Source organism: Rhinatrema bivittatum, chromosome 1 (assembly GCF_901001135.1).
Source record: "Rhinatrema bivittatum chromosome 1, aRhiBiv1.1, whole genome shotgun sequence".
NCBI lineage: Eukaryota > Metazoa > Chordata > Amphibia > Gymnophiona > Rhinatrematidae > Rhinatrema > Rhinatrema bivittatum.
Genome location: NC_042615.1, coordinates 18,516,115 through 18,543,744, shown reverse-complemented (window position 1 = coordinate 18,543,744; position 27,630 = coordinate 18,516,115). Strand labels below are relative to the sequence as shown.

Sequence of the window (27,630 nt, the reverse complement as noted above, 5' to 3'; positions counted from 1 at the left end):
GAGCCGAAGTGATTGCCAAAAGGAAAATCACTTTCCATGTGAGATAGCGAAGTTCACAGTATTGGAGAGGCTCGAATGGTGATTTCATGAGACGACCCAAAACCAGGTTGAGGTCCCAAGAAGGGGCTAGAGGACACAGTGGAGGCTTGAGGTGAAGCAAGCCCTTCAGAAAACGTGTTACAAGGGGTTGTACTGATATGGGAACATCCCCGACACCTTTATGGAAGGCGGCCACCGCACTAACATGCATTCTGATGGAGGAAGCTTTTAGACCTGACTCCGACAAGTGCCAGAGATAGTCCAGAAACTTCGTGATTGGATAGGTAAAGGGGTCAAGGGATTGAGAAGAGCACCATGACTGAAACCTGTTCCATTTGTAAAGGTAGGATTTTCTCGTGGAAGGTTTCCGTGAAGCAATCAGGACACGGGAAACTAATTCAGAAAGGTTAAGTGGCTGAAGGATTACCTTTCAACATCCATGCCGTCAGGGACAAGGCTTGAAGATTGGGGTGGCGCAGGCACCCGTCGTTTTGCATAATCAGAAGCAGGTCCTTTCCCAAGGGAATGTGCCTGCGAATGGAGAGATCCTGAAGTACTGGAAACCACACTTGGCGTGGCCAGTGAGGTGCTATCAGGATCATGGTTCCCTTGTCCTGACGTAACTTCACGAGAGTCTTTGAGAGAAGTGGAAGTGGAGGGAATGCATATAGGAGACCGGTTCCCCATGAGAGGGAGAACGCATCTCTTGGCTGACAGTGTTGGCTGCGAGTGAGAGAGCAGAAGTTCTCTACTTTGCGGTTTTGAGGAGATGCAAAGAGGTCTGTTTGAGGGTAACCCCATTGTTGGAAGATCGGGTCCTCTATTGAGGGGTTGAGAGACCACTCGTGCAGTTGAAATGTGCGACTTAGCTTGTCTGCCAACACATTGTCCACTCCCGGCGAGTAGGTGGCCCTGAGGTACATCGAGTGGGAGAGGGCCTCCTCCCATATCTGCACAGCTTCCTGACACAGGAGGTAGGAGTCCGTGCCTCCCTGTTTGTTGACGTACCATATGGCCACCTGGTTGTCCGTCTGAATCAGGATTACTTGGTTGGAGAGGCGATCCTGAAATACTCTGAGGGCATATATGATTGCTTGAAGCTCCAGGAAATTGATTTGGGGTTTGGCTTCCTCTGGAGACCAAGATCCTTGTGTCTGTAGATCGTTCACATGAGCTCCCCAGCCAAGGTTGGAAGCATCAGTGGTGAGAGTTATTTGCGGGTCTGGAGCCTGGAAGGGCAAGCCTTGGAGGAGACTGATCTGATTTTTCCACCAGGCGAGAGGCTGACGGAGTGTGTCGGTGACGTGGACAATGGTCGACAGGGGCTGAATGCATTGAGTCCATTGTGACCTTAGAGTCCACTGCATGACTTTCATGGCTAGGCGGGCCATTGATGTGACTTGAACTGAGGATGCCATGTGTCCCAGTAGGATGAGAAAGCGGCGTGCAGTCATGTGGCGCTGAGACTGCAGCTGGTGTGCAAGAGAGACGAGAGTGAGAACTCGTTGTCGAGGTAGAAAAGCTTTTGCCTGCAAGGTGTCCAAGACTGCCCCTATGAATGATAAGGTTTGAGATGGGACTAAGTAGGATTTGTCATAGTTGACGAGAAATCCTAGCGAAATCAGAGTGTGTAAGGTAATATGTAGGGACGACAGAGCAGTTTGCTGAGTGGGAGCCCTGATCAACCAATCATCTAGATAGGGGTAGACGTGAACGCCTTGAGTCCTGAGGAAGGCTGCAACTACTACGAGACATTTTGTGAAGATTCGTGGTGCAGACGCGAAGCCGAATGGAAGCACTCGGTACTGATAGTGCTTGGGGCCTACCAGAAATCTCAGGTATTTGCGATGAGATGGAGTTATCGCAATATGAGTGTATGCGTCCTGGAGGTCTAGAGAGCAGAGCCAGTCTCCTCTTTGTAGAAGAGGAAGAAGAGAACCCAAGGTTACCATTTTGAACTTTTCTCGATGGAGGTACTTGTTGAGGGCACGTAGATTCAGAATTGGACGAACGCCTACCGATTTTTGGGGGATTAGGAAGTACTGGGAATAGAACCCTAGGCCGTGCTGAGAGTAGGGTACTGGTTCTATTGCCTTGGACTGGAGAAGGAGGGAGACCTCCTGTTCCAGAAGGATGGAGTAATCGGATGTTCTCCACGTCAGTAGAAGTGGGGAGTCCGGTGGGATGGAGAGAAAGTTGAGATGATAACCTTGAGCGACTATCGCTAGGACCCACTGGTCTGAGGTGATTGAGTGCCACCTGTTGTTGAAATGGCACAATCGACCTCCCACTGGTATGTGAGGCAGTGGAAGCTGGCTGCTGCTCTCTATACAGGAGTCAAAAACCGGAAGCAGGGCCCGGCTGAGGAGCTACTTGCGGCTTTTGTTTTCGTATCTGACGAGACTGGGTTTTTTGAAATGGTCTCGTAGAACGAGTTCTAGCCGGTGGCGGGCAGGATTTCTTCGGATGGAAGAAGGACTTCTTAGTGTCTTTTCGGAAAGGCTGTTTTGAGGAGTACTCAGAAGGCATCAGAGAGCTGTCTCAGGGTCTCATGATGGTCCTTGAGTTCCGCCACCGTTCGTTGAATCTGTTCGCCGAACAGATTGTCTCCTACAAAAGGCAGATCGGATAATCTGTCTTGCACTTCAGGGCGAAGGTCCGAAGACTTGAACCAGGCCCATCTTCTTGCTGAGATAGCAGCTGCAGGTACCCTGGTAGCAGTGTCAAAGATATCGTAAGATGATCTTATTTCATGCTTCCCTGCCTCAAAACCCTAGCTTACTAGGGTTTGGAGCTGATCTTGAAATTGCTGAGACAGGGAGTCTGTCAAGACTTTTATCTGCTTAAATAAGACCCTGTTGTATTGGGTCATATAGAGTTGATTACAGGTGATTCGGGAGAAGAGCACTGAACCCTGGAAGACCCGGCGATCAATGGCATCTAGAAATTTTTACTCCTTGCCTGGGGAAAAGGAAGTGTGGGGTTTTGATCTCTTTGCCCTCTTTTGGGCAGATTCTACAACTACAGATTGGTGATCCAATTGAGGTTTTGAAAACCTGGGACTGACTGTACCAAATAAGTGGTGTCAGCCTTCCTGTTGACTGGAGCAATAGAGCCAAGGTCTTCCCAGTTCTTTTTGAGGAGATCCAAAAGAACTTGGTGAGAGAGATAACGTTCCTGGATGGAATAAATGATAGCTTTATGGAGCAATTGGTTCAGGAACCGACGAGAGAGGGAGCAATTTTAGATCTAATTCTCAGTGGAGCACAGGACTTGGTGAGAGAGGTAACGGTGGTGGGGCCGCTTGGCAATAGTGATCATAATATGATCAAATTTGATTTAATGACTGGAAGAGGAACAGTGTGCAAATCCAAGGCTCTTGTGCTAAACTTTCAAAAGGGAAACTTTGATAAAATGAGAAAAATTGTTAGAAAAAAACTGAAAGGAGCAGCTACAAAAGTAAAAAATGTCCAAGAGGCATGGTCATTGTTAAAAAATACCATTCTAGAAGCACAGTCCAGATGTATTCCACACATTAAGAAAGATGGAAAGAAGGCAAAACGATTACCGGCATGGTTAAAAGGGGAGGTGAAAGAAGCTATTTTAGCCAAAAGATCGTCATTCAAAAATTGGAAGAAGGATCCAACAGAAGAAAATAGGATAAAGCATAAACATTGGCAAGTTAAATGTAAGACATTGATAAGACAGGCTAAGAGAGAATTTGAAAAGAAGTTGGCTGTAGAGGCAAAACCTCACAGTAAAAACTTTTTAAAATATATCCGAAGCAGAAAGCCTGTGAGGGAGTCAGTTGGACTGTTAGATGATCAAGGGGTTAAAGGGGCACTTAGAGAAGATAAGGCCATCACGGAAAGATTAAATGATTTCTTTGCTTCGGTGTTTACTGAAGAGGATGTTGGGGAGGTACCCGTAATGGAGAAGGTTTTCATGGGTAATGATTCAGATGGACTGAATCAAATCACGGTGAACCTAGAAGATGTAGTAGGCCTGATTGACAAACTGAAGAGTAGTAAATCACCCGGACCGGATGGTATACACCCCAGAGTTCTGAAGGAACTAAAAAATGAAATTTCAGACCTATTAGTAAAAATTTGTAACTTATCATTAAAAACATCCATTGTACCTGAAGACTGGAGGATAGCAAATGTAACCCCAATATTTAAAAAGGGCTCCAGGGGCGATCCGGGAAACTACAGACCGGTTAGCCTGACTTCAGTGCCAGGAAAAATGGTGGAAAGTGTTCTAAACATCAAAATCACAGAACATATAGAAAGACATGGTTTAATGGAACAAAGTCAGCATGGCTTTACCCAAGGCAAGTCTTGCCTCACAAATCTGCTTCAGTTTTTTGAAGGAGTTAATAAACATGTGGATAAAGGTGTACTGGTAGATATAGTATACTTGTATTTTCAGAAGGCGTTTGACAAAGTTCCTCATGAGAGGCTTCTAGGAAAAGTAAAAAGTCATGGTATAGGTGGCGATGTCCTTTCGTGGATTGCAAACTGGCTAAAAGACAGGAAACAGAGAGTAGGATTAAATGGACAATTTTCTCAGTGGAAGGGAGTGGGCAGTGGAGTGCCTCAGGGATCTGTATTGGGACCCTTACTTTTCAATATATTTATAAATGATCTGGAAAGAAATACGACGAGTGAGATAATCAAATTTGCAGATGACACGAAATTGTTCAGAGTAGTTAAATCACAAGCAGATTGTGATAAATTGCAGGAAGACCTTGTGAGACTGGAAAATTGGGCATCCAAATGGCAGATGAAATTTAATGTGGATAAGTGCAAGGTGATGCATATAGGGAAAAATAACCCATGCTATAATTACACAATGTTGCGTTCCATATTAGGTGCTACAACCCAAGAAAGAGATCTAGGTGTCATAGTGGATAACACATTGAAATTGTCGGTTCAGTGTGCTGCAGCAGTCAAAAAAGCAAACAGAATGTTGGGAATTATTAGAAAGGGAATGGTGAATAAAACGGAAAATGTCATAATGCCTCTGTATCGCTCCATGGTGAGAGCACACCTTGAATACTGTGTACAATTCTGGTCGCTGCATCTCAAAAAAGATATAATTGCGATGGAGAAGGTACAGAGAAGGGCTACCAAAATGATAAGGGGAATGGAACAACTCACCTATGAGGAAAGACTAAAGAGGTTAGGACTTTTCAGCTTGGAGAAGAGACGGGTGATGGGTGATATGATAGAGGTGTTTAAAATCATGAGAGGTCTAGAACGGGTAGATGTGAATCGGTTATTTACTCTTTCGGATAATAGAAAGACTAGGGGGCACTCCATGAAGTTAGCATGCGGCACATTGAAAACTAATCGGAGAAAGTACTTTTTACTCAACGCACAATTAAACTCTGGAATTTGTTGCTAGAGGATGTGGTTAGTGCAGTTAGTATAGCTGTGTTTAAAAAAGGATTGGATAAGTTCTTGGAGGAGAAGTCCATTACCTGCTATTAAGTTCACTTAGAGAATAGCCACTGCCGTTAGCAATGGTAACATGGAATAGACTTAGTTTTTGGGTACTTGCCAGGTTCTTATGGCCTGGATTGGCCACTGTTGGAAACAGGATGCTGGGCTTGATGGACCCTTGGTCTGACCCAGTATGGCATTTTCTTATGTTCTTATGTTCTTAATAGGGATGGAGGTTATTTCCTTGGGAGCATCCATGAATTGTAACAGGTCCATCATTTGATGCCTGTCATCTTGTTCTGTCTGTAATTGGAAGGGAACCAATTCAGACATCTCCTTCACAAAATGTATGAAGGAAATGTCCTCTGGAGGAGAACGCTTTCTGCTTTCAATAGGAGGTGGTGGTGAAGGCAGGTCATCGGTGTCTGGTGAAGAATCATCAGTCCAGGTATCGTAGGGATCAGCACCTGCCCCTCTAGGAGCCTGAGGGGGACGGGACGGTGGAATCCCTGAAAGTCCTGTTCTAGGCTCCGAAGGAATCGAAGGGATAATTGGAGGGACTGATGAAAGCATCGAAGGCATCGGTGCAGGCATCGAGGGCATCGATGAATGGATCGGTGGCGCCGACGGACGTATCGGCATCGATGGCTGAAGCATCGGTAGGACTCCCGAGGGATGCGGAACGGTGTCTCTCCTCCTGATGACAAGGTAAGCGGAGAGGGCACCGGAGCCATCGGTGACCCGGGATCCATCGGTGGAAAAGCGGCAATGAGCGCTTCCATCCTCGAGAGCAGTGGTGCCAACGCTGCGGGAATCGGGTCAGTGGTCGGTTCCACGATCAGTACCGGTGTCTGTGCCGGAGGAACTTGGAGTCGATGCATCGCCTTGTCGATGGCCTCCTGAACCAGCCGGTCCAGTTCTTCTCAGAGACCTGGAGCAAGCAGCCCCGGCTCCGGAACAGAAAAAGGAGGCAGAGGCATAGCCGGAGGAACCACCGTTAAAGGTGGAGTCACGGTTCCCAATCCCCTTTCGGGTGAGGGTTGCCTCGGTAACCAGGTCGCCGAAAAGGTTGGTGCCTTTTCTGGACGGGGTTTCTTCGACGGTGGCTCGGACAATGGTGAGGTTGATGATTTCGCTCCCTCAATCGTCCGAGACTTCCGATGTCGGTGGTGATGTTTCTCTCTACGATCCCCTCGGTCCTGAGGGGGAGTAAAAGTGGTTGAAGGCCGAGAAGTTGTCGATGCCGAACGGTCACCGGTTGGTGGTCGATACTGGTGCGAAGTTGACGGTGCCGGTTCTGATGACGTCGATGCAATAGATGGCGTTGGAGTTTGAGCACGGAAGAGAAGTTCCATCTTCTCCATTCTGGCCTTGCGACTTTTTGGTGTCATTAGGGCACATTTGGTGCAGGTCAGGACATCATGCTCACATCCAAGACATTACACAGACCTTATGAGGGTCTGTTATGGACATGGTGCGATTGCAGTCCGGGCACCGACGGAACCCCAACGCCATGACCATGAAAAATTTGAGCCGCGGTACGGTCGAAGGCCAGTAGGCCACGAGGGCCAAACTCGACGGGAATTGACCTAAAATGGGTAGAAAACTTACCGGAGTACCGCGGCTTGAAAAAAATTGAAGGAGGAACCCCTGTGAGGAAAATTCCTTTCAGGAATCTCTGTGGAGCTCCTTAACAGCATGGCTACTGCTGCGCGGAAAAAAGAAGACTGAAAGGGGACCCCTGCTGGCTGCCTCTAGACCATACACATTTTTGGATGTCTACATTTATTTGTTTCAAGTCCATTTAGTTACCTACCTAAGCGCCTGATTCATCAAGGCATTTTCTTATAGACACAGAATGGGAATCAGGCCCTAATTACTTTAAGAAATTATTAGACATTTAACTGATCCAGACAGACATGTATATGCAATTTAGGTGTCTAAACATAAAGAACATTATTGAAAAATTAGAGATCAGTATCTCAACTTAAAATGGAATTCTGCCAATTATGTTCAGCACTTTCACTTTCAGCAATAATACATTAATTAATTTTCTTGGAGGAGGAAGCTCTTTATGTCAAATTTTAATTAATTTGTATTATGGAATAGTATTCAGAGTATAACATTATCTTCAAAGAAATATTTTTCAGCATGCAGGTCTTAAATTTAAGCGCAGTACCCTTCATGTCATCAAACTAAATGTAAATTGAAGAAAGCAAAAGTTATTGCATTACTGTGGACTAAATAATTTTGTGATTTTTATTATCATCCATTACATTACAATATATTTTGTTATGCTGTGAGATTGATATATGTTTTCTGATCAATATTTGATATGATGTCATATGTTGATCTTCATGTTAGGTAAGTTTTCTGAAAGGTGGCATTGAAAAGAGCTAAATAAATGAATATTGTAACCAATCTGATTCTTACATTTTGACTGATGTAGTTTTCATAGACACTAAACAGTTTGTCTCTCAGTTCATACACATATTCTTCCACAGAATTTTTTGCATCGTTTCTTTCCTTCTCCAGCTTGTCCTGCATAATCATCTTCCTCTGTAGAACAAAACTCAAGATTACAGCAGCAGAATCCAAGAGTATCAGTGTCATGCCACTAAATGAAGAGATGGTTTCAAATAAGATATCAACGTACTGAAACTATCATTGGATTTTACCTTCTAAACTTAAGAAAAAGTACAAAATAGATACACATTAAAAATATACTTAAGTAGTATGAAAAACATTAGATTACAGAACTTAACAGTGAATGACTAGCAGAGAGAAATACACTTATGAGATGGGAATTCAAATTTACTCCAAAATTTTAAAATATATTGCACTTTAAAGCTAGTTATACCGTGAGGATACAAAAATAAACATAGATACAAAGAGGAATCTCATCTTACCTGCCAATTCCTTTCATAGCAGTCTGGACCATAAAACATAAGATATGCCCTACTGGATCAGACGAAGGGTTTATCAAACTCAGGGCCTTATTTTCCAAACGTATCGCACGCGGTAAGGGATGTTTCGCACGCAAAATGTCCCTTTTTTCGTGCGATACCAAAATGGGGGCGGAGTCGGCCCCGGAAGAGGAGGAGTCGGGGCGTCACCGGGGCCGACTCCGCGACGACGGCGCGCACAGCGAAAAGGTAAGTGCCTTTTCGCTGCCTATTTCGCTCCCAATAGCTACACCTCCTATGGTGGCGCTATTGGGTGTGAAACCAGCAGCGATCGCACCGCGACAGTGCGATCGCTGCCAGCTAGCGCAGGCCCGCCCCCCATTTCGGCCCCCTGCTCCTCATCTTCTAAAGTATCACAGGCCTGCGATACTTTAGAAAATGAGGCCCTTAGTATCCTGTTTCCAATAGCGGCCAATCCAAATCACAAGGACCTGACAAGCACCCAAACAGTAAATAGATCCATGTTACTAATGCTGGCAACAAGAAATGGCTATTCCCTATACATTAATAGCAGTTTACAGACTTCTCCTCCAGGAACTTATCCAAACCATTTTAAAATCCAGCTACACTGTCATTACCACATCCTCTGGCAATTAATTCCAGAGCTTAACTGCAAATTGAGTGAAAAAGAATTTTCTTTGATTTGTTTTAAATGTGCTACTTGCTAACTTCATGGAATGTCCACTAGTCCTTGTATTATCCAAAAGAATAAATAACCGGTTCGCATTTACCAGTTCAAGTCTTATCATGATTTTATAGACCTTTGTCATATCACCCCTCAGCCGTCTCTTCTCCAAGCTGAACAGCCCTAACATCTTTAGCCTTTCCTCACAGGAAGCAGTCTCATGCCCTTTATAACTTTGCTCACCCTTGTCTGTAGATTCTCCAGCACAACTATATCTATTTTGAGAAGCAGAGACTAGAACTGCACACAGTATTCAAGCTGTGGTCTAACCATAAAGCAATAGAGAGGCATTATGACATCTTCCATTTTATTTGCCATTCCCTTCCTAATAATTCCTAACATTCTGTTTGCTTTTTTGACTGTCACAACACACTCAGCCAATGATTTCAATGAAATATCAACTATATGACGCCCGAATCTTTCTCCTGGCTGGTAACTCCTAATATAGAACCTAACATCATGTAACTACAGGATGGATTATCTTTCCCTATATGCATCATCTTGCACTTGTCCATATTATATTTCATCTTCCATATAGCCACCCAATCTTTCAGTCTCCCAAGGTCTTCCTGCAATTTATCACAATCCGCTTGTGATTTAACTAATCTGAATAATTGTGCCATCTGCAAATCTGATCACATTACTTGTGTACCCCTTTCCAGAACATTTATAAATATATTAAAACACAACGGCCCAAGTACAAATCCCTGAGGCACTCCATTGTTTACCTTTTTCCACTGTGAAACACACCATTTAATCCTATTCTCCGTTTCCTGTCTTTTAACCAGTTAGCAATCCACAAAAGGACATCTCTCCTATCCCGTGACTTTTTAGTACTCTTAGAAGCCTCTCATGAGGTACTTTGTCAAACGCCTTCTGAAAATCTAAATACACTACTTCTACTGGTTTGCCTTCATTCACGTTTATTCACCTCTTCAAAAAAATGATGCAGATTTATAAGGCAAGATTTCCCTTGTGTAAATCCATGCTGGCTACAGAAAGTTCCATTAAATCATATCTATCTATATGTTCTGTGATTTTATTCTTTATAATAGTTTCCATGATTTTTCCCGGCACTGAAGTCAGGCTCACCAGTATATAGCTTCCTAGATCATCTCTGGAGCCCTTTCTAAATATTGAGGTTACATTGGTCACCTTGCAGTCTTCAGGTGCAATGGATGATTTTAATGATAGGTTACAAATTACTTTTCATAGGTCTGAAATTTCAGTTTTGAGTTCTTTCAGAACCCTGAGATGTATATCATTTGGTCCAGGTGATTTCCTACTCTTCAATTTGTCAGTCTAGCCTACTACATCTTCCAGGTTCACCATGATTTGATTCAGTTCATCTGAATAGTCACTCCTGAAAATCGTCTCCAGCACAGGAATCTCCCTAACATCCTTCTCTGTAAACACCGAAGCAAAGAATTCAATTACAGCAAATTTTAAAACGCCAGCACGCACCAATACCGGGAGATACGCATGTGGCGGCCATGTGCGTATCTCTCGATACGCATGGAAGAGCCAGCAAATTAAGAAGGGGCGGGCCAGGGAAGGGGTGGGGGTGTGGTCTGGGCAGGCCAGAACAGCGCCATTAGGTACTGTCCCATTGAAGCAAGGGCTGGTAGCTATCTGGCACGCACAATTTACTACTGCTCCATAAAGCAGGTAAATTGAAAAAAAAAAAGAGTAGTTAGGGTGGTTTTAGGGGTCAGGGAGGAGAGGAAAAAGAGGCAGGCAGGTTAGCTAGGGGTTAGGAACTTCCCTCCCAGTCCGCTCCTTTATTGGAGCAGACAGGGAGGGAACTGGGGAAATGGCCTACGCATTTCTAAGAAACCCCCCCCCCTTGTGCGCGCCCATATAAAATAGGGTGTGCATATGCGTCCAAGAAGCCAAATTTATAACACACATGTGTTGACGTGCGCATGTTATAAAATTGGTGCATCTTTTAAAATTAACCTTTTACTTTTTCTGCGATGGCCTTATCTTACCTAAGTGCCCTGTTAACCCCTCAATTATCTATCGGTCCAACCCACTCCCTCGCAGGCTTCCTGCTTTGGATATATTTATTTATTTATAAAATTTATAAATCGCTTTCCATGTCTTACAATAACATCTTCCAAAGCAACAAACAATAGAAAGTGCAAGAACAAATAGAAGAAGAAAATAACAAAATTAAAACTATAAAATAGCAAGTGTTGCTTACCTGTAACAGGTGTTCTCACAGGACAGCAGGATGTTAGTCCTTACATATGGCCGACATCATCAGGATGGAGCTCAATCACGGAAAACTTCTGTCAAAGTTTCCAGAACTTTGACTGGCCCCTACTGGGCATGCCCAGCATGGCACTAACCCTGCAGCCAGCAGGGGTCCCCCTTCAGTCTTATCTGATAGCTACAGGCAGTGCCGAAAAAATAAAATAACAAAACGTTATGGACCCAACACTGCAGGGCGGCGGGCGGGTTTCGTGTTTGCCTTTGCTAGTGGAGTTCTGCTATCGCGAATGCTTCAAGACGCAACATAAGAGATCATACAGCTCTTTATATGATCACATTATATTCTTAGTCGATATATAACTAATGAATTCAAGAAGATTATTGTAAGCCCCTGAGGCAGCCGTTTTGAAACGGCGAAACTCGGCCAGAGTCGGGCTACCCTTGTGTCTCCACTGCAATAAAGGATTGTTTTAAGACTACAGGCATCTATTTCTTTTCTTTCATCCTAATGTCAGAAGTGGCACAGATCGTAGGTGTGCTACTGAAGTCGCCATGGCCCTCACAGAGTGTGCTTTAACACGGTCTTGGAAAGGAATGCCTGCTTGCTGATAGGAAAAAGATATGCAGTCCACCAACCAGGAGGAGACAGTCTGCTTACCACAGGTTGCCCTAATTTGTTGGGATGGAAAGAGACGAATAACTGAGTGCTCTTCCTGTGGGCAACTGTACTGTCTAGGTAGAACGCTAGAGCCTGTTTACAATCGAGGGTATGCAGAGCCTGTTCCCCTGGGTTGGAGTGGGGCCTGGGAAAGAAGATAGGTAGTTTGATGGATTGATTAATGTGAAACTCCGAAACTACCTTAGGCAAAAACTTAGGGTGAGTGCGGAGTACCGCCCGGTCCTGCAGGAGTTTAGTGTAAGGCGGATAGGTAACTAGGGCCTGTAACTCACTAACCTTGCGAGCTGAAGTGATAGCCAAAAGGAAAATCACTTTCCATGTGAGATATTTTAGGTCACAGGAGTGAAGAGGTTCGAAGGGTGGTTTCATGAGCCGCCCGAGAACCAGATTAAGGTCCCAAGAAGGGGCCGGAGGACGTAAAGGTGGCTTGATATGGAGCAAGCCTTTAATAAAACGTGTTACGAGGGTTTGTACCGATATAGGGACATCCCCAACACCTTTATGGAAGGCGGCTACCGCACTGACATGCATTCTGATTGAAGAGGTTTTTAAACCTAACTCAGACAAATGCCAGAGATAGTCCAAAAACCTTGGGATTGGACAGGAAAAGGGATCAAGGGACTGCGCAGTGCACCATGATGTGTACCTTTTCCATTTATAGGAGTAAGATTTCCTTGTGGAAGGCTTTCGCGAAGCAATCAGGACACGAGAAACCGAGTCTGAAAGTGGCTGAAGGATTAGCCTTTCAACATCCATGCCATCAGGGACAAGGCCTGAAGATTGGGATGGCGTAGACATCCGTCGTTCTGAGTGATCAGAAGCGCGTCCTGTCCCAAGGGAATGTGCCTGCGGATGGAAAGATCCTGGAGTACTGGAAACTACACTTGGCGTGGCCAGTGAGGTGCTATCAGGATCATGGGTCCCTTGTCCTGATGGAGCTTCACGAGAGTCTTCGAGAGTAGAGGAAGTGGAGGGAATGCATAAAGCAGACCGGTCGTCCACGAGAGGGAGAATGCATCTCTGGGCTGAGAGCATTCGCTCCAAATGAGGGAGCAGTAATTGTCTACTTTGTGGTTCTGAGGGGTCTATTTGGGGATAACCCCATTGCTGGAAGAGAGAGGTCGCTACCGAGGGATTGAGAGACCACTCGTGCGGTTGGAAGACACGATTCAGTTTGTCTGCCAAGACATTGTGCACTCCCAGCAGGTAGGTGGCCCTGAGGTACATCGAGTGAGAGAGTACTTCCACCCAAATCTGCGCAGCTTCCTGACACAGAAGGAAGGAACCTGTGCCTCCCTGTTTGTTGATGTACCACATGGCCATCTGATTGTCCGTCTGAATTAGGATGACGTGATTTGATAGGTAATCCTGAAAAGCTCTGAGAGCATATCGCATTGCTCGAAGCTCCAGGAAATTTATCTGGTGTTTGGCTTCCTCTGGAGACCAAGATCCTTGTGTCTGTAGATCGTTCACATGAGCTCCTCAGCCGAGGTTGGAAGCATCGGTGGTGAGAATGAGTTGAGGATCTGGTAGATGAAAAGGCAGTCCCTGGAGGAGATTGTTCTGATCTTTCCACCAGGCGAGAGACAGATGGAGTGCGTCGGTGATGTGGACAATGGCTGACAGAGGCTGAGTCGCTTGAATCCATTGTGACCTCAGAGTCCAATGCATGACTCTCATGGCCAGGCGGGCCATAGGTGTGAGATGGACTGAGGACGGTCCGAGACTTACGATGCCGATCTCGATGCTTCTCCCTACGATCCCCTCGATCCTGAGGGGGAGAAACGGGAGTTGATGGCCGTGAAGACGTCGATGGCGGGCGGTCACCGGATGGTTGTCGATGGTGCGACTTCGACGGTGCCGGTTCCGATGACGTCGATGCGATGGACGGTGTCGGGGTGTGAGCACGGAAAAGGAGTCCCATCTTCTCCATTCTGGCCTTGCGACCTTTCGGTGTCATAAGGGCACATTTGGTGCAAGTCAGGACATCATGCTCACGGCCTAAACACATTACACAGACTCCATGAGGGTCTGTGATAGACATGGTACGAATACAGTCTGGGCACCGATGAAAACCCGACGCCATGGCCATAGAAAAATCGAGCCGCGGTACGGTCGATGGCCAGTAGGCCGCGAGGGCCAAACTCGACGGTAATCGACGAAAAAACGGTGAAAAACTTACCAGAGTACCGCGGCTTGAGAAAAGTTAAAGAGGGACCCCTGTGGGGCGAAGTAATTTTAATTAAGTTCGTGAGGAAAATTCCTGTCAGGAATCTCTTCAGAGCTCCTAAACCGCGAGGCTACTGTTGCGCGGGAAAAAGAAGACTGAAGGGGGACCCCTGCTGGCTGCAGGGTTAGTGCCATGCTGGGCATGTCCAGTAGGGGCCAGTCAAAGTTCTGAAAACTTTGACAGAAGTTTTCCGTGATTGGGCTCCATCCTGATGATGTCACCCATATGTGAGGACTACCATCCTGCTTGTCCTGTGAGAAAGCACTATACAATAAAAATTAGAACGTTAAAGGTGAATTTTAAGACCTACACATGGAAGCACATATGCGCTCGTTTGCTGGCTCGCACACATGGATGTGGTGATTTTATAACATATATGTGTTTATGCACGCATTTTGGCACTAGCGTGTCTGAATCAGGGGAACTCAATTAAAACCATCAAATCAAAACACCATCAGGTATGCTAGTGCCGAAATACTGCAGCGTCGGGAGGCTTTGTACAGTCAGAGGAGGAGTCATCGAGTTCCTTTTACCGACTGACATGGTGATTTTGAGCTGGCACTGGGAGCCTTTGAACAGCTAGAGGAGGGGAGAAGGAGTCATCAGGTTCCTTTTACTGGCTGATATGGTGACTTTGAGCCGGCACCGGGAGTTTTTTTGTACAGTGAAAAGAAGTGTGCCTGTTTGGCGTTTGGATAACATTTTAGGGACTTGTTTGGGAGTCCATAATCTCTGTGACTTTTATAGATTGGACAACACTTGAAATCCAACCAGTGGAACATTTATTTAAGATACTACCTGTTCTGTCCCCAGCAGTGGGTACATGTTTGTATCTGTATATACTGAAACTCTTTTTGTAACCCATGATAAAAGTCTGTGAGCCCTGCCTTTAAGGGAGCTTTGCCCTTAAGAAAAGTTCCCTTCCCCCTTTGCTTTCTCTCACTTGGGAAGAGCTTGAATGCCCTCTCAATCTAACTTGAGTCTTCCTAAGTGCCTTATTGGCTCAAAGGACTGCCCTTCATGCTCCCCGTGTCACATGGGTCTTAGGTTCGCTGCCATTGGACCTTGGCCCCCCCCCCCCCCCCCCATCCCCAGCTTGTGGAGGCGTTTCTGTAACAGCTCTCTAAGACAGTTTCAGTCTTGCACATGTGAGCTTCAAAGCCAGCAGCACTTTGCAAAGCTCTGTGAAACAATTGGCTTTTTTACATTTTTTCTTATTGCTTTGTTCTAAAAAGATTAAATCAGCCTCAGAACCCTCTTGCCTTCTCACCCTGCAACCCAAGAAACTCCGTTCTCCCCTCTCCTACCTATCTCCAGCTACAAAGATCTTTGCCTGGGGCTACACATTTGGAATACAACAATGTAAGTAATGAAAAACTGCTTACACAAGAAATAATTTCAAACTTAAAAGATCACTTACCACGTGGCCTGGCCGCGGGAGATCCTCTTTGGCCGCCAGACCCAGAACGCGGCCTACAGCGGCACTCCCCACGAGAGAAAGATGCCGACGGCCTGCGGCTGGCCCCGCCCCCTAGGCGCCACGCGCACCAGGGCTCTATATTTAAAGGGGCCAGCGCGGGAATTGCAGAACAGCCCCTCTGATGATGTCAGACGCTGCCGGGTTATTTAAACCCGGCAGCCACAGCTGTACCTCGCCTTGCAACGAGGTTCTCACAGGTTTCTGGGTGTCTAGTTGCTGTGTGGGATCTTGGATCGTCTCTTTCGTCTTCCATCTTCTGGCTTCTGACCCGGCTTCGTCTCCTGACTTGTCTTCAGCTTCCGCTCCTGGTTTTGGTATTTGACGTCTGACTTCTGGCTTCTGATCCGGCTTCGTTACTGGACCCCGACTTTGGCTTCTTCCACCACCTCAGGTATCCGGTGCTCGCTGGCCCAGAGGATTCTCCTAAGTCCCAGTGGCTCGGGCTCCTCCCAGGGGAGCCGCGGGCTTCCAAGGGTGAAGACTCTCCAGCCTCCTGGGTCCAGCCATCCTCACCATCCACCATTGCCCTTCCTTGGGTATATTGTATCCTCATATGGACCCGGAGAAGGTTGCGGCCATCAAAGATTGGCCTCAACCGGTGGGAATTAAAGTGCTCCAGCGGTTTCTTGGGTTTGCCAATTTCTATCGGCAATTCATTCCCCATTATTCCCAGATGGTGGCTCCGCTGACGGCCCTCACCAGGAAGGGGGCCGATGCCAAGAACTGGTCGGCGACGGCCATACGGGCCTTTCAGGAATTGAAGACCACATTCCTCCAGGACACCTGCCTTCGCCACCGTGACCCTCAACACCCGTTCATCGTGGAGGTCAACGCTTCCGACATAGCTGTCGGAGCTGTGCTAAGCCAATTGTCCAATGGAGGCAAATCCCTGCCGTGTTCCTACTACTCAAGCAAGTTCACGCCCGCAGGGAGGAACTTCAGCATCGGAGATAAGGAGCTGCTGGCCGTCAAACTGGCTTTTGAAGAATGGCGCCAATGGTTGGAGGGGGCCCAACACCCGGTAATCGTTTACACAGACCACAAGAACCTGGAATATCTGTGTCGTGCCAGCGTCTTAACCCACGGCAGGCACTCTGGTCACTCTTTTTCAGCCGTTTCAATTTTTCCCTCCGGTACCGATCAACATCCAAGAATGTCCGGGCGGATGCCCTCTCCTGCACGACGGAGACAGAAGATACCATCAACCCGCCTCAGTACATTCTGGACACGGCCAAAGTTCTTCTGGCTACATCCGAGGTGGGCCCCGCGGGTAAGACTGTGGTGCCCTCTCGCTCCCGGAGAAGGGTCTTAGCATGGGCCCACGACTCCCTGACCACCGGGCATCCAGGGACAGCCAGGACCCTAGAGCTTCTGATGGCGTTCTACTGGTGGCCGCAGGTCAAAAAAGACGTACGACTCTATGTCCAATCGTGTCCTACCTGTGCCTGGCAGAAATCCCTACACGGACGCCCCTGGGGGCTCCTGCAGCTGCTTCCCATTCCCACGGAACCCTGGACTCACCTGTCCACAGATTTTATTGTGGATTTGCCTGTTTCTGATGGGAAGACCGTGATCTGGGTCACGGTCGACCGTTTCTCGAAGATGGGCCACTTTCTGCCTCTCGCCAAACTGCCTTCAGCGCCAGAGTTGGCTAGCCTCTTCACACAGCATGTCTTCCGACTACATGGACTCCCTTCGCACATCACCTCAGACCGTGGTCCCCAGTTTACGGCGAAGTATTGGAAGTCCCTCTGCAGGAAGTTCGGGGTGCAATTGGACCTGACAACCGCCTTCCATCCTCAGGCCAATGGCCAGGCCAAACGGACCAAACGAACTCTAAAGACCTTGCTCCGGGCTTTCGTCGGAGATCTGTAAAATGACTGGGTCACCTTGTTACCCTGGGCGGAGTTTTCGTATAACTGCCACAAATACTCTGCAACTAATCTGTCCCCTTTTCAGTTGGTCTACGGAAAGAGCCCTAGACCTCCATTGCCTTTGCCGCTGACAGTACCCTCGCCTGCAGCGCAACTTACAGCACGACAATTGTGCAACCTCTGACGTTCCACCCAAGAGAAATTTCGTCGGACAGCCGCCAAGGCCAAAGTGTATGCGGACAGGTCACAACGACCTGCTCCGATCTTCCACCCGGGAGAGAAGGTATGGTTAAGTACCAAAAACATTCAGTTATGCATTCCCTCTATGCGGCTGGCTCCCCGCTACATCGGTCCTTTCCCAGTGGCAGAACACATTGGGGCAGTGTCCTATCGGCTACAACTGCAGTCTACCCTGCAGATTCACAATGTTTTCCACGTGTCTCTGCTCAAACCGGTGGTTCTCTCAGCATTTCATGCCAAGCCTCCCGAGCCCACCTTCGCCACTGCCGACCCGGATGTCACGTACACCGTGAAAGAGGTCTTGGATGTTCGGTTCCACCATCGCCGATGGGAGTACCTCCTCTCGTGGGAGGGGTACAGTCCAGAGGAGAATTCCTGGGAACCTTCGTCTCATATTCTGGATAAGAATCTCCTTCATCGCTTCCATATGGATCATCCCGGTAAACCCAGGCCTCCAGGAAGGGGGCGTGGGGGGGGGTACTGTTACAGTCCTGGGCCGTGCCCCGGGACCTCCACTTACCACGTGGCCCAGCCCGGCCGCGGGAGATCCTCTTCGCCAGCCAGGCCCGGAACGCGGCCTACCGTGGCGCTCCCCATGAGAGGGAGACGCTGCCGCCGGCTCGCAGCTGGCCCCGCCCCTTAGGTGCACACGCGCGTGCCAGGGCTCTGTATTTAAAGGGGCCAGCGCGAGAATTGCAGAACAGCCCCTCTGATGATGTCAGACGCTGCGGGGTTATTTAAACCCGGCAGCCACAGCTGTACCTTGCCTTGCAACGATGTTCTCTCAAGTTTCTGAGTGTCTAGTTGCTGTGTGGGATCTTGGATCGTCTCTTTCGTGTTCCGGCTTCTGACCCGGCTTCGTCTCCTGACTTGTCTTCAGCTTCCGCTCCTGGTTTTGGTATTTGACGTCTGACTTCTGGCTTCCGACCTGGCTCCGTCCCACGACTCTTTCAGCTTCCGTCCCTGGGTTTGGTTTTGGATCTCTGACTTCTGGCTTCTGACCCGGCTTCGTTCCTGGACCCCGACTTCGGCTTCTTCCACCACCTCAGGTATCCGGTACTCGCTGGCCCAGAGAATTCTCCTAGGTCCCAGCGGCTCGGGCTCTCACAGGCTCCTCTCGGGGAGCCGCGGACTTCCGAGGGTGAAGACTCTCCAGCCTCCTGGGTCCAGCCGTCCTCACCATCCACCTCTTCTGCCGCTGCCCGGATCCTTGGTCGCATAGGGTCCCGTCTAAGTCCAAGAGGCCCGGGTCCCTAAGGGCTCCTCTTGGGGGGGACCTCGGGCTTCCAGCGGTGAAGCCTCCTCCAGAGTCCCTTCAGCGCTGCCTTCCGACTCTGAAGCTTCCTGTGGGTCCCCACAGTATAACATCTACCATCTCGGCCGGCCCAAGGATCCACGACCGTAACAAGATCTTTGTCTCGAGGACTGATTGGGAAGAAAATGTTTTATTGAGCCAGAACAGTAAAAAAAAACCATATCAAACAGGAAGACAGCAGAGAAGCCTGGACTGAAAGCGTTTATAAGAACTGTATCTCCTAGCACAACCTGTAACAGGGAGGTCTGCATTGAACAAAAATCGTTAAAGGTAAAGGACTGCCTTGCATTTGAATAAGCCTTTCATGCCCTCAGCTGTAGAGAAACGACAGGGAATCAAGTTAAAATAAAGCCCGAAGATTGTGAAGATTTATTCTTACGGAACTGGGTTTAAAAGTCAGCCTATACTGTAAGCAAAGATACAGGAGCTGTAGAGAAAGCATTTAGCTTCATGTAACCTGAGCTATTGGCGGCAAAACCAGGCCTCAGACAAAAGAATTTAATGACGGTACTTAAGCACATTCAAGCTTCCCTCTGCCGAACAACTCACCCCTCGCCCCTGCCACTGCTAGGAGCAGAGAGCAATTAGTTGCTATAGATACCAGATCTCCACTGACTCCAGGGATGAGAAACAGAAAGCCCAAGGTATTAACTAGCCCAGCTCTCTGCCTCTAAAGCAATTCAAAGCTTGTTCCCTTTAACTCAGCAACTGAAATAAAGTGCTTGCTGTCCACATGGCTGAAGCAGCATCACAGCAGCACACCTCAAAGCAGCTAGCTGAAACCATGGAACTAGGAAATGACTCAGAAAAAAAAGGGGAGAACGTCGAAGAAAGAGATGAAAGCAGTAAATCAAAAAGACTATGCGTACTAACAGACAGGCCAATACAGTAAAGCGCGGCCGTGATTACCCCGTTTCTAACCCGCTTTGTACCCGCAATTTGGCCACGTAAGTCCAACCCGCGATTCATTATCCCTTTTAACCCATCCTTACCGCTTCTTTAAATCAACGGGTAACCCTTTCCGCCCGCGGCATTTATGATATGTAAACGCTCCGATTAGCTATTCCCTCCCATACAGTAACGTGCGCCCCGACTATCGCCTTTTTAACCTGCAGTTTATCTGCGTCTTTAACCTGCTAAATTACTGCCTACCCTTACCCCTGCGTTAGAGGGTAGGCGGTAAAGTTTGCCCGTGAAATTTCACGGGCAAACTTTCCCCCAGCCCCTGCTCACCTGCCCTGGCTGCATCTATGGGTGCCGGTCTCCCGTACGGGTCCGCGCTGACAGGGACAGGGACATTGACTCACAAATGTCCCTTCACTTTCTCTTTCAGCATCCCGTCTTTCGCTTTGGCTCATGTTGTCCCTTCATTTTCTCTTTCAGCATTCCTTCTCCCGCTTCAGCAGCCCAGGGCGGATCGGGCGCTCTCCGCGAGGCGGCTTCCAGCAGCCCCCGCCAGCGAAGATGCATGAATGCACATCTGTACGTCCAGTTTGGGCGCTCAAGGCACCTTTGCTGGCTTGAGCGCCCAAATGGGACGTACAGGCGATGCAAGCTCATCATGCCAAAAAAATTGCACTGGCAGGCAACTGGAAGATTGCCAGAGCGGCGGAGCCAGGGCTGGGAGTGTGTGTGTGTGTGGGAGGGAGCAGGGCGGCGGCTCCCCTACCTTTCCTGCATGTGGGGCAGCTCCGGCTCGCCTGCCTCACTCCGTTCCGCCGCTCACTGCCTCCCCAGCGCCATCTTGCAGCTTGTGACGTCACCCCTGACCCTTGAGCGCCCAAACGCAGGCGAAGATGCATGAACGCACGTCCAATTTGGGCGCTCAAGCAGCGAAGGCGCATGAGCGAACGCCGTGACCTCGGAGGTCCATCTGGGTGCTCAGATCACGGTGTGCGCTCATGTGCTTTCGCTGCTTGAGCGCCCAAATTGGACGTGCGTTCATGCACCTTCATAGAAACATATAAATGACGGCAGAAGAAGACCAAATGGCCCATCCAGTCTGCCCAGCAAGCTACGCACTTTATCCATTTTTATTTCCCTTTTTCTCTCTCCCACCTGTTACTATTGGCTTCCAGTACCCTCCAGCCCTAATTCCCCTCCACCCCACCACCAATTTAGAGAGCAGCGCCGTATGTGCATCCGAGTGACATCCAGCTCAATTAGGGGTAGCAACTGCTGTAACAAGCAGGCCACACCCTTGCCCCATACTCTTACCCACCCCTGTTATTATTTTTTGTTTGTTTTTTTTTTTTTGGAGATAGCAGCCCTCCATCCTTCCGCTCCGTGAAGGTGGAACAATAACTACTGGCCACTGGCATCCCGCTCCGTGAATGCCTCTGTGGCTACTGCCGCTCCGTGCAGTGTTTGAATGCCTCTGTGGCTACTGCCGCTCCGTGCAGTGTTTTGCTGCCTCCACTTTATTCACGCCCTCTAGACTTGATGGATCCACAGTGTTTATCCCACGCCCCTTTGAAGTGCTTCACAGTTTTGGACTTCACCACTTCCTCCGGAAGGGCGTTCCAAGCATCCACCACCCTTTCCGTGAAGAAATACTTCCTGACATTGGTTCTTAGTCTTCCTCCCTGGAGCCTCAGCTCGTGACCCCTGGTTCTGCTGATTTTTTTCTGGCGGAAAAGGTTTGTCGGCGTTTGGGCGCTCAAGGGTCAGGGGTGACGTAACAAGCTGCAAGATGGCGCTGGGGAGGCAGTGAGCGGTGGAACGGAGGGAGGCAGGCAGGCAGGCAAGCTGGAGCTGCCCCGCATGCAGGAAAGGTAGGGGAGCCGCCCCCCCGGCCCTGGCTCCGCCGCTCTGGCAATCTTCCAGTTGCCTGCTAGTGCAATTTTTTTGGCATGATGAGCTCGCACCGCCTGTACGTCCCATTTGGGCGCTCAAGCCAGCGAAGGTGCCTTGAGTGCCCAAATTGGACGTGCGTTCATGCACCTTCGCCGGCACGTCTGCTAGAAGCCGCTTTTGCCGCCGGCTGCCCCCGGGAGGCAGGGGAGCTGCAGTGGGCGCCTCGGGAGGAGGGGAGAGAGGACTGGGGCTGCTGGAAGCATGCAGTAAGTTTAGTTACAATTTCTATTTTCTTAATAACATGTCGAGTCGATTTTCGCCCTGCGCCTTGCATCGGGAGGAGAACCATCCACTTCCTGGTACCTGTCATTTCAAATGTCATTTGAAATGACAGGTACCAGCGCACCCATTTTACTGTATAGGCGCTGTATAGCGCTCTATACAGTAAAATGGATTGCGCTTCATGGACGCTTCTTGGACGCGGCTTGCATTTGCATGCCATTTAAATACTGTATCGAGCAGTATGTTATCCGAACTGTGCGCGCGGCAAACGAGGCTGCGCCCGGCACTACCGCACTCTTTCTACCGCGTCCTTACTGTATCAGCCTGCGCGAGAGGTGCGGACATATATGAGACAAGAAAACAGGAACATAAAGATAGGATAGAGAGAGAGTGGCACAAGGTCAAGCAGGGAAAGGAGAAGATTTCAAAAAACCCTGCCAATCTTAATCACCACATAGAACAGCTGAAGCTTCATTTCCAAACCTATCAGCTCATCACAGAAGAGTATGTCGAGTTCTTAACACGAACTAACACTGCAGAAAGCCTTGAAGAAAAGGGACACCAGCAGAATTTAGGCCAAATACGCCAGAGAATGGTAACGGATGCCATTGACAGTGCAGAAGCAGGTGACCCAAATAGCGAGATAGGCTCTCAGCACTCTCGCGCCTCTAAGTGTACATCAAAGTCTGCGAGGTCACACAGGTCAAGGCACTCGAACTGTTCTCAACTCAACTCTATCATCCTCCAAAAGAGAGCAGAGTCCAAAGCAGCTATGACATGCATACCATCATTGAACAAGAAGCAGCCCTTAAAAGCGAAAGGCTCAGAATAGAAGAACACCACAAGGCAGCTGCTGCCACCGCTGCTGCTGCTGACGCGCGCGGAAAGGCTGAAATAGAGATCGCCCTGAACCTGTTGCGACAGAAAAGAGAAGCAGCGGCCCTTGAAGCTGAAATTAAGGTATTTGATGCGGCCCTGAACCAAGGCGATGGGGGGGACCTACTCAGCTCCATGGCCCAACAGGACCCGGCCCAACGGACACCGGAGAATGTCACAGCTCATCCTCTAACTCACGCCAGCGCCAAAACACCACCTCCCCCAGAGCAACCCTCGCACCATGAGAGAACACGCTCCCCCTCACAAATAGCTGCCTTGAACAAAGAAATCGGACCTGAAATGCAGAATGCCATGAATACCAAACCCCACGGCAGTGATCCACCAGCTCTAAATCACACGGATGCACAGCAACTAACTCACGAGCCGAGCACATGCCCAAAGGTAAACACTTCCGTGCAACCATGGATCCCAACATCCCGTGGGCATCGGGAATGAGAAAAAGCTGGACAGTCACACTCAGGAAGGGCCCCAGCTGAACACCCTCAGCCTAAACAGTAGACAGTTGACCAACCACAACCTGAGCCAACGCACAACAAGAGTGACGTGCATAGTCAACCACAAGACATCCGTCCATCAAGGCCTACTACCTTTCAGAACCAGTCTTCAGAAAGAGAAGACTTAGCAAGGTACATGACCCGCCGAGAAATCATAACCACAGGGCTCTACGAGTTCAACGACCGCCCTGAGAGTTACAGGGAATGGAAATCTGACTTCTAAGATGCTGTGAAGGATATGAGATTGACCCCGAAGGAAGAGATGAACTTGATGGTAAGATGGTTGGGATGTGAATCGGTCAAACACGTGAAAAGATTAAAAAACATCTACCCAGGTGATCCTTCTGCAGCGCTAAAAGAAGTATGGGAGAGACTTAAGCGATATTATGGGGACCCAGTCACCATAGAGAATGCGTTATTTGAGAAAATGGAAAACTTTCCAGAAATATCCAGTAGGGATAACCGAAAGTTACGAGAATTGGGAAATCTCCTCCAAGAGGTGGAGTTAGCTAAGGCTGAACTAATTTATCCAGGTCTCAACGTTCTGGACACATCACGAGGCACGAACAACATCATAAACAAACTGCCCCGTGATATACAAGATAAATGGGCATCTCATGGTGCACGGTACAAAGAAGACCACAAAGGGTACCCACCTTTCCAAGTCTTCACAAAGTTCATACGAGATTTAGCAAACCATAGGAACGACCCTAGCTTCTCATTTGGAACACATGAAGTATGCAGAATCAGCCACCAAGTGGGTGAGAGGCCAACTGATAAGCACGGCAGCAACAGGAAGCCCATCTCTGTGCACAAAACGGAAGTGTCGCCTGCAGCATCTACATCAGACCAACTTCCCAGTATGGATAGGGCAGAGGACCCAGACCGACAGTGCCCAATACACAAGAAACCTCACCCACTCAGAAAGTGTCGACGGTTCAAAGGGAAACCTCTGAAAGAGCGCAAAGAACTGTTAAAAAAGTACAGAATTTGCTACCGGTGCTGTTCTCCATTTAACCACATGGCTAAAGACCGTAAAATAGCCATTAAGTGTTCAGAGTGCAGAAGTGACCAACACGATAGCACCCTGCATCCCAATGGAACAAAGCTTCATCCTTCGGGAACCTCACACCCTAGTTCAAACTACGGCGGGGAGGAAGAGGCAGAACAAATGCCAGAACCTGAAGTGATTCCCAAATACACACAAGTGTACGGGAGAAATAACGGGAAATCCTGCACAAAAATATGCTTGGCTAGAGTGTATCCCGAAGAGCAACCTGAGAAGGCAGTCAAATGTATGTCATCATAGATGAGCAGAGCAACAGATCCCTGGCAAGGCCAAAATTCTTTGACTTGTTTGCTATCCATCACCACTACTCTCCGTACAACCTCAAAACCTGCTCAGCAGTTACCCGAGTGACAGGGAGGAGAGCAAGCGGATATGTAATAGAGGCGATAGACGGCAGCAACAAGTCAAACTTGTCCACGCTCATCGAGTGCAACCAGATGTCTGACAACAGAGATGAGATTACTACACCAGAAGCCACTCGATACCATTCTCATCTAAAGTTCATAATGCATCAGCTCCCACCACTGGATACGGAAGCAGAAATCCTACTGTTATTGGGCAGAGACACACCAGCACTGATCAAGGTCCTGGAGATACGTGATGGCCCACCAACTGCTCCCAACGCTTACCGACTCGCCTTGGGATGGGTGATAGTCGGCGATGTCTGCTTGAATAGAACAAAGAGTCCAAGCATTCAGGCATACCCTACGAGTGTCTTAGAGAATGGACGTCCTACCCTATTCAAACCATGTCCTAACCATCTAAGCACCAAGGAGATCTTAAGCTGCGAAGAACTGAATCTCAATTCAGCTATCAGTCGGATCACCCCCCTACCAGATGTAGAAGAACATCTAGGGGACTCAGTGTCTCAAGTCACCAAGGATGACGACAAACCTACCCTCTAGGTAGATAATAATAGTTCATCACCTGCAGTGGCCACAGAAGGACAGTCCAAGAAGGAGAAAAAGAGTACGGCGCAGATGTCAGACGCCTTGTGGAAAAGGATTTCTATGTAGATGACGGACTAAATTCCTTACCTACTGCAGAGGAAGCAATACTGGCAAGCACAAATCTAAGGCCCCACAAAATTGCCTCCAATAGTCCTGAAGTAATGAAAGCATTCTCTTCAGATGATCATGCTAAAGACTTAAAGAACTTGGGCCTGAGCGCGGACAAACCTCCTCTCCAACGAAGCCTTGGGTTAAATTGGGATCCAAAGAGAGACGTCTTCACATTCTAAATCCCAACCCAGGACAAACCGGACACTCGCCGAGGTGTTCTGTCCACAGTCAACAGCCTGTACGATCCACTGGGGTTTGTGGCTCCAGTCACGATACAAGGAAGAGCCTTGTTAAGAGAGCTTTCATCAATTGTTACCGAGTGGGACACCCCACTACCTCAAGCAATGAAGCCAGAATGGGAAGAATGGAAGAGCTCCCTAAAAGTGCTTGAACAGTTCCACATACCACGCACCCATGTTCCAGTGCCACTCAATACAAACAACCGCAAAGAGATCTGCATCTTCTCGGATGCATCTGTGAAGGCCATAACTGCGGTAGCTCTTTTGAGAGTGACAGACGCAGAAGGAACAGTGCGTGAGCGCTTCATCTTCGGCAAAGCCAAGCTAGCACCACCACCTAACCACACCTTACCGCGTCTGGAATTATGTGGAGCAGTGCTAGCAATAGAAACAGTGGAGTTAACGACAGCCGAAATGGACATTCGAATTGATGCCGTCCATCTTCACATGGACAGCAAAGTAGTACTGAGCTACATCTACAACCAGAAAAGAAGGTTCCATGTATACGCTCAGCTCTGGGGTTCAGCCACTCAGACCTGCTCCGACTGTGGAACAGACCTTGTAGGAACCTGTAATGAGTCGAACATTGCATTTGTCATGCTTTTAACGCAAAGGACTATTGACATTCCTGTGCCGCATGGAGACCTTGATAGCGGGGAGCTTTACAGGCGTCGATAGAAACAAGTCCAACAGCTTGCCAACTCCTTTTGGAGTCGTCCTTGCGACTCTCTAATATCGAAGCAAGTGGCAATCCAGCAAACCCAGCATCTGAAAAGGTGACCTCGTCCTTCTCAAAAACAGTCAAGCTCAACGCAACAGCTGGCCCCTGGGACTTGTCGTCAACCCTTATTCTGGAAACGACGGACGTGTTCACAAGATTGAAGTAAAGACTATAAACCAAGGGACAGCCAAGATCTTCTACAGGCCCATCAATGAGGTGGTGCTCCTCATGCTGCATGAAGAGACTTGAACTCCATGGACCGTTGTCCACTCCAAAGACTCTTTCTCTCTTTGTGTTGTCTGTCTTTCATTTCAGCTTGGTGAAACCCCTTGAAGAAGACGTCGCCTGGATGACTGAGAGACCAAGATGATCATGAACTTCCCTGAATGTCGAAAGATCCAGTTATAATGAACTTTGCACTGTTGCATAATGATATAAGAACTGATATAGTGGTATCTTGTGATACCAGGCAGGGAGTGTTCTGTCCCCAGCAGTGGGTACTTGTTTGTATCTGTATATATTGAAACACTTTTTGTAACCCATGATAAAAGTCTGTGAGCCCTGCCTTTAAGGGAGCTTTGCCCTTAAGAGAAGTTCCCTTCCCCCTTTGCTTTCTCTCACTTGGGAAGAGCTTGAATGCCCTCTCAATCTAACTTGAGTCTTCCTAAGTGCCTTATTGGCTCAAGGGACTGCCCTTCATGCTCCCCCTGTGTCACATGGGTCTTAGGTTCGCTGCCATTGGACCTTGCCCCCCCTGTCCCAGCTTGTGGAGGCGTTTCTGTAACAGCTCTCTAAGAAAGTTTCAGTCTTGCACATGTGAGCTTCAAAGCCAGCAGCACTTTGCAAAGCTCTGTGAAACGATTGACTTTTTTACATTTCTTCTTATCGCTTTGTACTTA

General features: G+C 48.3%; 1 protein-coding gene across 1 annotated transcript in view; it reads right to left on the bottom strand.

Annotated features, from left to right (window-relative positions):
- The window catches only part of HSPA4L (heat shock protein family A (Hsp70) member 4 like), a 626,705-nt gene that overhangs the window by 145,633 nt on the left and 453,442 nt on the right, over window positions 1–27,630 (bottom strand). Inside the window, exon 15 of the mRNA XM_029590014.1 lies at window positions 7,920–8,045. Coding sequence (XP_029445874.1) covers window positions 7,920–8,045 — 126 coding nt within the window. The remainder of the gene's footprint in view (window positions 1–7,919; window positions 8,046–27,630) is intronic.